We start from the raw sequence: 14889 nt of genomic DNA on the forward strand, positions 1-14889 counted from the left end.
TATTATTATTATTATTATTATTATTATTATTATTATTATTATTATTATTATTTTCACCTACCCCACACTGTTGGTTGAGGACTTTGACAATTGGCATGGGTGTGGTCATAAATAGGTTCCACGCATAGGCGGGGGGAGATAGACGTTTCGGTGAACACCTTGGCACCCTCCTAAAGAGTGAAGCTAGGTCTCTGGAACTCACGTTTAGGTCTTGCAAGTAAATGTGAAGGGAAAGAGACTTGCCTTGGGGCTAGCTTGAGATTTAAACCCTCACTTAAGTCTGGCGAATTAAGTGGGGGAGTCTTGGGTTGGCCTTCCAGATGCGGGCCGGCCAGGGAGCAAGCCAATTATGGATTGCCCTTGGGGCCCAGGTGTTTTCGCCCTTTGGAAGCTGGGGAATTGGTCTTGGAGCAGACCATCTGCCAGATGTTCCTACACAAGGTTCTCCCCCCCTGGTTTTTTGCAGTTCTCGAAGAAATAAGTTTAAATAAGTTCAGTTAAATAAAGTTGCCCATTTTATAACCCAGTTCTCTGTGTCTGGTCTCATTATTAATGAGTTGGTCAGCAAAGATTTTTACAACAGTCACTGTGAATGGACTAGGCTGGCCTATATTGGAGGGCCTGAATTCTGATGTCAACTCTTGTCTCCTTTCATAGAGGTCACCTGAGAGCTGTCTTTGCTTCTGTGTGGAGATGAAGGGATTGATAAAATGGTGGCTCCTTTGGCAGGGCTTATTATCTGGTTTTGAGCTCTCTTCATCATATTGATGTGAGTAATAAATGATTTGTTCCCTGCTCTTTCAGATCTCTCAGGCTGTATCTATATTGTGTAATTAATGCAGCTTGATATCACTTTAACTGCCATGGCTTAATGCTATGGAATTATGGGAATTGTAGTGTTATGAAATATTTAGCCTTCTCTGTCAGAGAACTCGAGTGTGACAACAAACTGCAAATTCCATAGGGTGGAGCCATGGATATAGTGACCTCCACTATTTGCAATGACGTGCACACCCTTGCCGCATGCACGGGCGCATGCTCCATTCAAGCCTATGGGGCTTGAATAATCTCAAGTCCCAGTTTTCATGGGGGGGGGGATGCGTCCCCATGAAAACGGAGTGCCAACTGTAATACTCTCCCCCACAAAGGTTTTATTCACCACCATTTTAATAAAATTATCAGAATCAAGGTTTGGCACATTTGGACTGGAGAGGAGATTTGTCCACTTTTGGATTAAAGAAGATGTGCTATTCTAATTAGACAATATTCCTTTTATATCCTTTAGTAAATGTTGGTCCAAAACACACTGCAGCAATAATCCAGTTTGAGACCACTTTAACTGCCTTAGCTCAATGCTAGGGAATTCTGGGAATGGTAATTTATTGTGGCACCAGAGCTCTCTGACAGAGAGCGCTAAATGTCTCACGAAACTACAGTTCACAGAATGCTCTAGCACTGAGCAAGGGCACTTAAAAAGGCTTCAAATGGAATTATTTCTGCAGTGTGGTTTGGACCTTTGTTGTAAAGCAACAAAACAAGTAACATTTATTTTTAATGTTGCCAAAGTTCTACAGAAACTAACTTAGAGAGACTGATTTGAATATCCATAATTCAATATTCAGTTAGATTTTAGAATGTTAGCTATATAAAATATTACAGGAATTTTTTTCTCCTTCTCTTGATATAACTGCCATTATGCGATCGTAGTCCTTTGGGTGAAATTCCACTTCATTTATATTGTCTGATAAACCCGGCAAATGTGGCTGAAAGAGAAATAAAATGAAAACATGTAATTATCACTCTCCCTGGAACATTTTCACAAAGCAATTCATTTTTTAAAAACAGCAAGCAATGGCAGTATTTAAGATGATATTGATGACTGGATCCTGACATTGCTCTATTCCCACAATGGGAATTGCCAATTTGAAAAAAAAAATTATATGCAAATAGCATCTGAATTTAAAGGGTGAGTTTCCTGTCTTAACAGAAAGAATAAGTGGGAATTATGCTGTAGTCATAGGACTGTGGAAGTCAATGTGCAAGCTTTCCTGGAATCTCTCTTCCTCAGACTTATTTTCTAGGATATGTTTAACACTTTAAGCCAAACCAAAACAGTAGTGTAATCCAATGCATGTCTGTTCAGATGGTACAGTATATGAACCTATATGATTCTGATGACAGCTCAAAGACAGGCCAAAATAAAGCTGCTTCAGGTCACTTTGGAGATATGCTGTTTAAATGATGCATGTGTTCTAAGAGTCCAGAAGCAATGCCAAAAACATGCTCCAGTCCTTAGGACTGGAACACAAGTTTGGTGTGGCTTCCAGACTCTTAGGATGCATGCATCATTTAAACAGCATATACCCAAAGTGACCCAAAGCAGTTTTATTTTGGGCTGTCTGCATGGGCCCTTTATCACACAGGAAAAAATTGGGGGTTTAAAAAGGCATCTTCCCAGGACATCTGTGTGATCAAAGCAAAGATTTTCCCACACATCATGCTTAGAGAGGACTTATTCCAGGAAGATGCAGGAATGCTTCAGCAACAAATCATTCATGGGATTTCCATGTGAATGATTTTTTGCTGGAGCATTCCTGGTTTTTCCCAGGATGAGTCCTCTCTAATGGTGATGTTGTGGGAAAATGTTTGCCATGATTGTAAAAATGTCCCAGGAAAATGCCTTTTTAAACAGTTATAAGCAGTTATAAGTTGTGGAAGAGGTAGAATGCCTCTTACAGGTTTCACAAGCCCTGTAAGCTTTCTTATTTGGAATTCCCACATCCAGCCCAAATTGAAACCAGTAGGGAGGGGATAATTAACACCACCTCCACACTGGTGTAGAAGATCCTGGTCTTAAGCCACTTGAGGGAACACTGCCTTTGGAATGGCCAGCTTCAGACTACATTTCACGGGGGGGGGGGGGGGGGAATTAAAAATAATTAAAATGGCCCAAAAACCCACAAAAACTATAAAAATGGAATTATTTTATATTTAAAAAATGCTTTGAAAAGTAATTCAATGCATTATTGATTGCTGTTTTATTACCTGTGATGAGGATAATTTAGGATTCCTAATATGACACAATGCAAAAAATTTATTTCAGCAAGCTTTAAAAACATCATTTAAAATACATTTTAAAAATACTGCAAAACAATGCTCATTATATCAGCAATGTGATATAAATTGACTAATTACAGGTCACTATGTTTTATCCAAGCTCTATCAATCCTATAACATCCAGAATTAAGTCCCACTGAGCCAAATACATGGAACTGCAGCCTGAATGTACAAAATCCATCTTAGATTTTTGCCAACAGGGTTCACTCCCATTCCTGATACAGGACAAATGTGGCTAAGCTACAAAACATTTCACAGCTGGAAAAAAGGGACTTCAGAATCTTTAGCAGAGGGACAATCTGTTCCTATATTTGAATCATTTTGCAGGAACATTAAGAATTGCAACGAAATTTGGGAACGTGAAAGATAAAATTCTAAATATCTACACTGTTTGTTGCATGCTTCTATTTTTGTTGGTTTAAGATTTATTTTTAATGTTTAATTTAGTTTAAATTAGTAAACATTATTTTACCAAGTTTGTAAAAGAAGTCTATGGAACATACCTGAATAGTGTGTGAATCACTAGCTTGTCCAAGTATTTCCAGAAGAGCTGGATCAGAAATAAAAAAGAATCTGGGAAACAGTAGTCTTTTCTTTTCCAAATACCTTTAATGGGTGAGATTTAAGAAAAAAAAAACATATTAACTTTAAAAACAAACAGATAAATACATGTACATTCTGTCCAATTGAAGCTGAGTCCTGTGTATGCTTACCTGGGAATTTCAGTTAAAGATAAAAATCAGTCTTGTGCAATTAGATGCACAAAGCGCGACTCAGAGGCGGCTATCCTGAGTTTTTTTATATAAACAGAAGTGGGTACATCAGCCCAGAAAAGTTTACAGGATATTATTTCATAAAAGCTTGTTACATTACAATCCTATACATTGGCTCTTAGAAGTAAATCCCATTGTGCAATTTTACAAGAAGTAAATCCCATTGTGCAATTTTAGCTTTTAAAATACTACAAACTCACATGCAGGCCATGATTCTCTTATCTACTCCGTTCTCTTCTTAGTTCAGAAACTTTTCCTCACATAACTTGGTCTTAGTACTACCATTGAAAGACACCTTTCACAGCCACCCAACTTGTTGACTTTCTCTAGTTTCTGCCTTTGGCTGTCTCATATCTAATTCATAATTTTCCCTCTTCATATGCATACTTTGGATGACCAATTTCCCTTGGTATGAGGACAGTGTCTCTGGGGGCAGTTTATGGTCTACCTAGGAGAGCTTGCACCATCATTTTGGGATGCAGTGCTCCCCCAGCCTCAGACTGCCATAGATCTTTGCTCTGTAGGCAATCCCAAGACTGGCCACTGCAATGAGGTTGCAGCAATAGCTCTTGCTCTTTATGAGTCATCATTTGAAAAAGTCTTTACATGACACACACACACAAAAGTCAGGTGCAGGGAAGAATCAAAGGCAATAGTAGGCCTTCGGTTCTGCTCATGCAGCTTCCAAAAAGCCCAAGAGTTATCCTGCCTCCAGAGCTGGCACAGAGAGACAGTAATGGAACAACTGAGCCAAAGCTGTTGTGTTCCACTTACCTTACACAAGTTGTAATGTATACACAGCATTCTAAGAGGTGGTAACTCAAGTAATCTTGCTTCTCAACCTAGATTAACATTTATCTTGGGCTTCATTTGTAACTGATATAAAAGTAATAGATAGTGGTTTTCATGAGCATGCGTTCTCTCTTGGGTCTCACTCACACATGTACATTTCTCAGCTAGCATCTCAGGGTCCTAGGTGACCTAAGGTTAGCCCTCAGTGAACTCATATGTAACTACATTTCTAAATCCCATAAACTTGTTCTAATTCCTAACGATCTGTACTGAAGAATCAAAGGCATGGGAAATGCAAATCATGTTGTGTGGAAGTCTCGGTTTATGAAAATATCTACTACTATTGGAAATAGATCCCTTCTTTCTTCCCACTCCACTCCTTCCCACTCAAAAAAAACATATCATTTGTACTTTGAGCAGTAATTTAGCCCTTGCAACTGTCTGAAGAGAATTAATTATAAAAATATGCAAAAACTTCTCTTTATTGCTATTCTGAATATTTGAAAAAAAAAATCTAAAGAAAAAAGACATGTTTAGAAAACAGCAGTGTTTACCTATGCAAACCTAAACTTACAAATCCCCAAATACTTACTCCTAAAACTTTAATTTAAAACTAAACTCTGAACACCACTACAATTTAAGCACATACTTTTAAAAAACAAAATATTACTTTATACTCATAAAAACTTTTAAAATCAGCAGATTTCTTACCCTGTAAGTGACTTCTGGCACACTTCCAACTGCTCATGTAAATGTGGTAACAGTTGTCCCATGGTCTCGTCTCCAACACAGCAGTTAACCACATTAGGATTCTCATGAGCACGCTGCATTATTTTTATCCAGGATTTATCTATGTTCTGAAAACGTTTTGCCTCCTAAACAAAATAATTGTAAAGGGTACATGAATGAGGATTGCAAATCATTCTAAAACTCAAACAGTTGCTTGATAAGATCTTAAGATTAGCATTTACAAAACTAAACTATTTACCTGAGGTAACTGCTTGGCAATATCCCCACCTACAAAAACAGCTTCAAGGTAAACCCAGAGGTTTTGTACAATCAACCATTCTTCAATTATATCGCTGGAAGTACTAAGTTTATACACCCAGTTCTGAATATCCTTTTTAAATGGTGTGTTGTATCTTTTGGAAAAAAGAAACAACAAGTAAGAAGTTGAAATTCATGAATTCTATTTTTCACTGCCAACATAGTATCTCTCTTTATGCTTAGAATAAAATGTTCAGCTACTTTGAAGTTTTAACTCTAACACATCCAGTCTTGTTTAGTGTTAAGATTGCTGTTGAGGTAACAGTAACCATAGTGAGTTCCAAGAGTGAAATGAGAACAAATGAAAGCCAAAAGAGGGGAAGGAAAATGCCTTCGCAGAGAGGGTGAAATAGAGAAAGGCGTATACACTCTCCCAACTATCTCCATCATCTAACTATGATTAAGTAATTGGACACTATTACATTTGCATCAAGCAGCCACAGTTGGTGACTGTGGGGTTCTACTGTCCCACACACCATAGGGTAGACACAATGAATCAGGAGAAAACTGTGTGTCCTGATAAAGCATACCTCCAATCCTACAGCTGAAGCCAGTCAGCCAGAAATAGCTTTTCCTGTCCTGCAGGTGTTATGGCCTAGAGCAGAAAGGTTAACTTGACTGGTTGCTACGACTCTTCTGTGTCTCTTGTATTGGTTTCATTGGGGCAGAACAGCTATGAAGGGGGTAGAGCACTGAGACTCTGTCCTCCCTCCATATTCATTCAGGTGACCACCTCTTCCAAGATTCTTGCACTCACAATATTCTACCTTCTTCCTTCTTTTGTGAGCACAGTGATGTGAGGAATAAGGAAGCGGCTTCCTCACTTTAAACATTTATTAATAAAATCATTAAACTTTTAAAATAGCTACCTGTTACTCAATAAAGAGCCCAGGACCATTAAGCTGTCCTCCATCAGTGTAATAATTTCAGCAGATTCAGTCCCCTTGAGGAGCAGTTCTCCTCTTCCCTTGAATGCTGAAAAGCTCAAGATCTGACTTGCCCAGCTTTCAACCACTTGAGATAGCTTAGCTTCAATGTCCTTCTCTTTAATCGCAGATATACAGATGTCCTAAAAAGGAAAACAGAGCCTTAAAATATTAAAAAAATATTGCACTGAACCTTTAAAATGTGCTTCTTTGATGGGCATGTTTCATGTATTCAAAACACATGCACATTAGAGTATAGAGAATTGAATTAGAGGTTGATACCTCCTGTGAATGATCACTGTGGAGCAATCCAGAACTACAGGGTTATTCTCTTGCACTAGATGGTTGAGGCAGGGGTTCCAAGTTCTAAATACATTTCTTCCATTTCCTTCTTCCTTCCTCAACAGTTTAATTATATAGTTTTGCTTACAGTTAACATATTTTAAGAGTAAGATATAGGGCTGCACAGGAAAATTTCAGAAGTGGTTCCCCTGCCCCAGCCATCCTAGATTATTGTTCACAGCAAGAATCAATATCTCATTCTCAGTCTGGCTGAAAGAACAATTCATAACTTCTGGGATATAACTGTTTCATTTTTTAAGGGCCGGAATAGCTGTTGTCATTTTGAACTACTGAACACAGAACTGTTCTTCCAAATGCGACTTCTCCAGACTTAAAATTTTCAACCCTGTAATGCCTAATAAACCTACTACTCTGAATGCTGTGGTTGTTGCCATACATATAGTGGAATGTACTCATACATGCTGAGGTCTTGGTATATGTGCCTAGTCATAACAGAAATGAATGCAACCTTTAAACCATATTGATATCATTGTCTTTGATGCCGGGTAACTCCAAATCCTTGGATGAAATGAAATTAATAAAGTCTCTTTTCTTCAAATAGTCTTTGTTCTTTGAATGTATATTTTTGACACTCTTCTCACATGCAGAGTGCCATCTTTTCTCTACAGGATGTACTGGAATCAGAAGATAAGCAACTTTACTGAATGACTTACCCACATCAAAATTAAATACTTAGGTACAAAAGATGGCTCAATAGTCAGGGATAACTATCAAACCTTCAGAAACAAATGATGCCAATTCTGATACCCTCCTTGCTGAAGTTATGGTAACCAGGAATACCACTTTGAAAGACAACAGCCTTAAAGAAGTATCCTTTAGAGGCCCAAAGGTGACTTGGGGCCATTACAGAGAGCCCTAAAGGGACAGCTTGACACTGCCCCTTTGATTGCTGGATCAGGGCCATGACAACCACATGCCATGGCCCCAATCTGGCATTTTTCTGGCCCAAAAAGAAGTGGCAAAATTCTGCTCCTTTTTGGGGCAGAAAAAAGCTGCCCTTTCTGCCACAGTAGCTCCTTTTCAGTAGCTTACCTATAACTGTTTTTAGGCATGTCTCTTTGAGACACTGCTACAAATATTGTTGTGGTTGGGCACAAGAGTGTTTGGTCTGCCCTAGACTAACAAAACCTCAAAATGCACCCTATCCTGACATTTAAATATGAAATGCAACAATTTGCAAGGCTACCTCAATATCATCCTTGTGCTTGAGAAGCGGTGCTTCCATGATGTTCCGAAGGCAAAAGGAATCAGACTCCACATCAAATGGATGCCCAGTTGTTTCAGAAATGCGATTCCAGTGCCTTAGTTTCATTGCTTTATTGGTCATCATTTCTAGTAGTGGACAAGACTCGCTGAAATCATCGATTCTTTTTTTAAGATCTAGAAATGCTTGCCAATCTTTAAGACCTTTAGGTAGTTTGCGGCATCTTTCATTGTGAAGAAAGAAAGAAAGAAAGAAAGAAAGAAAATATTTACTATTTTAACTCTCCCTGCTGCCAAATATATCTCAAAGAAGTTAATAGAATTATACTTTATTTAAAGATTCCCTACAAATCTTTGTAAAAACAAAAATCTCAGTCATTGCATTCTGAAGGACTGTAAAATTGAGAGCAGTTGTAGAAGATCCTGCTATGCCTGTTTGCTGATATTGCCTCCTGACAATCTTATGCAGGCTTCACCAAAGTATGCTTGCTGTGAGTCTGCAATATACTCTATGATAATGTTGATAAAGTATATATAACATGTTGGGTGATGTACAATAATCCATATGCTCATCTGCTAAAGATATTGGTTATAGGTTATCATGCAGAGAGCAAGTGAGCTCACCTGTTTTGAAATTCCAAAAGTTCAGCATTGATTTTTTCAATGTCTACATCTCCCCAGAGGATTTCGTAATATCCACTGATATTGTTCATCACAGTATCATACAATCCATACAGTTTCTGAAGCAAACTTAGCTCCTTCCTGCAAGAAAAATGTGGATTTGTAACCGATTAGGTTTACTTCTGCTTGCTTACTAAGAACATAATGATAGAAATATAGCCAATGTATCTCAAATTTAATATCACAGGACAAAGATCTGAATTCTTGTTATGTTTTTCCCCCCTTCTGGAAGGAAAAACCTCACATACAATCAAGATAATATGAAGAATCAATCCCAATTGCCCAAAATTCAGTACAACAGAAAATATGCTTATTTTTTGCCATTCCTACAAGGAGTTCAAGTTAGCATGTATGATTCCACCTCATTTTATCCTCTCAACAATCTTAAGAATTTGGTTAGGTAAAAAAAACAAAGAATGGCTCAAGGGTACCCAATGTGTTTCATGGCTGAACAGCAACTTAAATCTGAATGTCCATAGTCACTGTCCAACACTCTAACTACTACATACTATTTGTATTTTCCAGATTTTCAATGGGTAAGTAACTATTGTGTTTTTTGAAAAGCTGATTCACATTATCTTTACTAAATGGAAGGAGGAAACCATGGTGGATATAAAAAGCAAAGGATAACAATTATAATAGAAAACATAACTTCAAATTACATGTACCTAAATTTGTCTTCCAAACAGTTCTTGTCACTCAAGTTCACTTTCTTATGGGAGGTATTTTCATATTTATTACTCCCAATTAGAGTGGACACATTGACTCAACTGTTGAATGATAAATGCACAGATAAATCCCACTGACTCTCTAGTAGGGACTAAGACCAGGATGCAGTCCAATATCTGTCACTGGAATGCCAGTTAAGCAATGGCATTTTTAACCTTAAATCTCTTGATGCCTCTTTTCCATCCTCTCAGATATCTAAAACCATGTCCTTCAGATTCTACAGACATAATTGCACATATAACACCGCAGTCTCTTTTCCATCTCCTATGTGATTTTCATTTTATCAGCTTTTTCAAGGAACTTAGTTCTAAAGACTATATAACACCCCCCCCCGGTGTGCAGTTACTTAAGTGGATATAATTGGTAGGTATAAATGGCTTTTTTCCAGTTTCCTCCATCATTAAAGACTTGTCGGCATGTGTTAAGTATTGTAGAAAGGTACAACAATTTTCCATTGTTACCTAATTTTATGTAAAACTTCGTAGTCTGTGACAGGTAATCCAAATAGCTGCTCACCAGATGAATAAGTAACAAATTTCCTCCAGAGCTCATCAAAATTGGTCTATTGAAGTAGAAATTAACAAAGGCTTTAGATCATGGATGGGAAACATTTTAAACATCAGGGCTGTCTTCCTATCATGCCAATACAGAGCAGCAACAAAGCAAAAATGGGCAGAACCATCCCACACTTTTCATATACACATATACCAGTACATATATACCAGTTCATACACAACCACACAGGTATTTTCACATGCCATACAGTTCACACACTAATTCAATCAAATACATGCAATGTGCTTATGTATATATCATGGGCTCACCATATTGGCAGGCAGCCATCTGTGGATTGGAGCTCCCACAGATTGCCTTGGGACTGAACCTCTAGAGATGGTAAGAGTCCAGTGTATAGCATCATGACCTCTAGCATCCCAAATCAAGGAGGAAATTCCTTTAGCTATCCAACTACCTGGAAATCACCAGTCATTAAGTCATATATTCCTCCCATTCTAATATAACCAAGTCTTGAGATGTTGGAGAATAAACCAGAAGCAAAAATGCCCAGATGTGGGGAAGGGTGACAAAGCTAACTATGGGTCACTTGCAGCTTGGTAACCAATTAATTAGGCTCAGCTGAGTCAAAGGATGTGTTGTTACTGCAAGGTCATAATGTGCTGGAAAGCACTACAAAGTGCTGTAAAAGTACTGTAAATATGCATAGTCATTTGGCCTGGGGGACAAGGAATAAGGTGACACAGCATGAAGAGGCTGGACTTAGTGGCTGCATGGCACAAGTGTATATAAGGGACAAGCCTCAGTAGACAGTGTGGGTTGATGGTTGATTGTGGTGGATGTATAGTGAAAGTAGCTTTGTATTCTGTAAATAGAGCAACTGAAGATTAAAGAGCCTCTTTGCAGAGACATCTGTTTCAGTCTGCTTTATCAGCTTCAGAAGGAATGGAGGAGATTCCTGAACAGCCACATGGCTCCATGACAAGTTACTTGGTGGCTATCCTGGCATGATGCTTCAATGTGAACCTACACAGGCTGTGTAAACCTCACTAACAAGAGAAGTCTTGGGAACGGCATTATAAAAGAAGTACTGTAGGATCTCTGTAAGAAAAAACAAACTGAGTGCTCCACCAAAAAATACCACTCAAAATTTGTGCGGTCCTCAAAAGATACACACAATCATGCACATGTTTTTAGTTAACATTCACAGTGGAGAAAATGTAATTTCCCCCGTTCTGTACCCTTCCACCTCCCATTTTGGGGAGATACCCCTCCTAGAAAATGTGAGCTCTTAAAAATTGGAGGGTTTTTTTTTTATGGCTAGACCTTTTTTTCCCCTGTTCTTTTCAATGCTTGCTCTGATTTTGAGCTTCGTTGTGAAAACTTAAGGAGATCACAAGTGCTTGACAACAGTTGTCCCTCATCTTTGTAGAAAGAAAGAAAATGGATTAAGCAATCAGTCATTTGAGCAGGGGGAGAAATTGTGGAATTTGCAGACTGAATGAGGACAGTTGATGGGTTCTGTGTCACCTGTTGGATCTCCAATGTCCTCCCACATCCTTGGCACACCCATCCCACCAAATCAGCCAAACCCCACATTTTTTTTAGCAACCTGCCCACAACTGATTGATATTAAGCAAAATTGCCTTGGATAGTTTAAACAGTTTTGCTGTTTGAGAACACAGTGAAACAGGAGGGAGGAAAGCTCCCAAATGCAACCATTTTGAAGGACTGAAACTGAAATGATACAATGTTACTTCTCATCACCAGTCATGGCAGCAATGACAGCACATTGCAACCATCAAGCGCTCTGGAGGAATTCAAAATGGGGCAGTCACCCACTGGGCTATGGGGCATGCCCACCCCTGAATTAAATAAAGAAATATTATCAGGTGCATGAAGTGATCCTAGGTCACAGTAAATAGTTAAGTGAAAATATATACAAACTGCCTTCAACTCTAAAAAAGTAATATCTAATTCCAGCTATATTCCCAGGGCATTTTTAAGCAATTGTTACTGGGTGTCTATCCTTCCATTCAAAATGTTCATGAGGGGAAGCTTCTCCACTACATACTGCACAGAATGCTCACATTTTAGTTCAGCAACATCTGACGGGCTACTTACTCTTGTATTAATACACCTCTGCATTACACAAAACCTAAGCATTCTGAAGCTTCTAATGCCAGAATGTTAAGACTGGAGCGCTGGAATCCAGCTAGTGACCTTATCCTAATTATTTCCCATCAAGTCCGTTTTGATTCATAACAACCCCATCAAAAGCCTTTGTCATCAACAGCCCTGCTCAGATTTTGCAAACAAGAAGAAAACAACTTAAACAAAACTATGAAGTTCAGAAGCAATTAAAGCAACTTACATATAAATAGATCTATTGATCAATTTAATCAGGGACTACAACAGACACTGCCTGAATTTATACATATAGTGGGCCCTTGGTTTGGTTCCAGGATCCATGGATGCTCAAGTCTCATTAAATTTAATGGCACAGCAAAATGGTGCCCCTTACATAAAATGAAAAATCAAGGTTTGCTATTTGGAATTTATACTTTTTTTGGAATATTTTCAAGCCATGGATGTTTGAACCCATGGATAAAAAATCAATGGAAAAGGAGTGCCAACTGTACATGTAATGATGTAGACCTGTGTTTATAACAGAGAGATAGACGAGGTACCAAATAATTAACACACACACACACTTTGAAGAGTGATTTGATTGTGTATTCCTGCATGGCAGGTCCTTTTGGTTCTATGTAGCTAAATATTGTAGTCAGGTAAGGGAATAAAATCACATTAAAACTTCTGCTGACAGTAGGGATAAAATTATCTTGCCAGTTATCACAAAGTGCTTGATAGATTCCCCTTATCTATTTATTTATTTCTTTGCATAGTTAAATAACTATGCAAGAATCAGCACAGCTGAGTGGCTTTCATAGCGTCATATGGAAAGTTAACTTCAAGGTTGTCATAATGGAAAATAAAATGGCAAGAGATATCATTGATAGGCAGCTATAAATGGAAAAGAGAAAATATGAGGAAAAACTCCTGTGGTTAAAACTCAGATTTAATGGATTATTTTGTAAAGTAAAATTACACATGACAAGTCGGAATCAAGTCAATCCAAGTCATATTAAAAGCTGTTTTTTTCCTGTGGGCCAAAATAAAGAATCTTACATTTGAATTAAAAAGCACTACACATGGCAAAGCACATTCCTATGCTTTATCATTTCAAAGATAAGAATGAATATGTGAAAGCAAAACATTCTAGAGTGCTAGTCTGTATTGAACAAGCACCTAATCATTATGTCAAATGTCATGTTCTGGAGTTAAAAACTGAAAATCTGAGCCTTTCCTTAAAATCTAACCAGGTGTCATGTCATTCATTTAACATGTCCAAAATTCTTACCTGGAAAATCTGTAATCTATTGCTAGCTTCTTGAGGTGGGGTATTTGGAACCATAGGTCCTTCCTGAAATAAGCAAAGTGTAGCCAATATTGTTGCTGTTGTTTTTTTTCATATCCCACCCTTCTCCCAAGACTGGGACTCAGGGCGGCTTACAGCATTAAAAAAACAGTGCAATTAAAAGAATACAAAAATAGCATATTAAAACAGAATTAAATTACTGCAATAATTTAAACAAATTACATGTTAAAATATCAAATAGTTTAAAATATAAAAATGTTTAAAACACATTAAAACAATATAACATCCTGGCCCATTCTTTAAAAGCTTTCGGTTTTGAATGCCTGTCTGAAGAGGAAGGTCTTCCCCTATTGGCAGAAGGCCATCAAGAAAGGGGCCATTCTGGTCTCCCTGGGAAGGGAGTTCCACAGTCTAGAGGCAGCCACAGAAAAAGCCCTCTCTCGTGTCCCCACCAACCATGCTTGTGATGGGGGTGGGATGGAGAGAAGGGCCTCCCATGAGGATCTCAGAGCCAAGGCCAGCTCATATAGGGAGATACAGTTTGCCATATAGCCAGGACCAGAACTATATAGGGCTTTTTAAGTCATCGCCAGCACTTTCAATTGTGCTCAGAAACAAACTGGCAGCCAGTGGAGCTGTTTCAACAGGGTGTTGCGTGATCTCTGTAACCTGCTCCAGTTAACAGCCTGGCTGCAGCTGTTTGCACCAACTGAAGTTTCCAATCACTCTACAAAGGCAGGTCCAAATATAGCATGTTACAGTAGTCCAAACAGGATGTAACCAAGGCATGTATCACAGTGGTCAGATCTGGCATCACAAGTTTTAAACATGCAAAAGCACTCCTGGTGGCTGCAGAAACCTGGGCCTCCAGATTCAAAGCTAAGTCCAGGAGTATCCCCAAACTGTGAACCTACGTCTTCAGGGGGAGAGTGGCCCCATCTAACACAGGCTGGATCCATATTCCCTGATCTGCCTTCCAACTGACCAGCACCTCTGTCTTATCTGGATTAAGTTTCAACTTGTTTGCCCTCATCCAGTCCATTACTGATGACAAACACTGGTTTAGAATCAGGACAGCGTCCTTGGACTGAGGTGGATAGGAGTGGTAGAGTTAAGTGTCAGCAGCATATTGAGGGCATTGCACCCCAAAACTCTGGACAACCTCTCCTAGCAGCTTTATGTATATGTTAAATAGTGTAGGGAACAACACAGAACCCTGAGAGACCCCACAGGCCAATAGCAAGGGAGTCAAGCAGGAGTCTCCTAGCACCACCTTTGGGGTTTGTCCCTCCAGGAAGGAACAGAG

General features: G+C 38.7%; 1 protein-coding gene across 1 annotated transcript in view; it reads right to left on the reverse strand.

The window, feature by feature from the left end:
- The window catches only part of DNAH8 (dynein axonemal heavy chain 8), a 204000-nt gene that overhangs the window by 120441 nt on the left and 68670 nt on the right, over positions 1 to 14889 (reverse strand). Inside the window, 9 exon segments of the mRNA XM_042456521.1 lie at positions 1658 to 1763; positions 3621 to 3723; positions 5394 to 5557; positions 5671 to 5824; positions 6599 to 6798; positions 8205 to 8445; positions 8846 to 8983; positions 10093 to 10193; positions 13566 to 13628. Coding sequence (XP_042312455.1) covers positions 1658 to 1763; positions 3621 to 3723; positions 5394 to 5557; positions 5671 to 5824; positions 6599 to 6798; positions 8205 to 8445; positions 8846 to 8983; positions 10093 to 10193; positions 13566 to 13628 — 1270 coding nt within the window.

This window comes from Sceloporus undulatus, chromosome 1 (assembly GCF_019175285.1).
Source record: "Sceloporus undulatus isolate JIND9_A2432 ecotype Alabama chromosome 1, SceUnd_v1.1, whole genome shotgun sequence".
NCBI lineage: Eukaryota > Metazoa > Chordata > Lepidosauria > Squamata > Phrynosomatidae > Sceloporus > Sceloporus undulatus.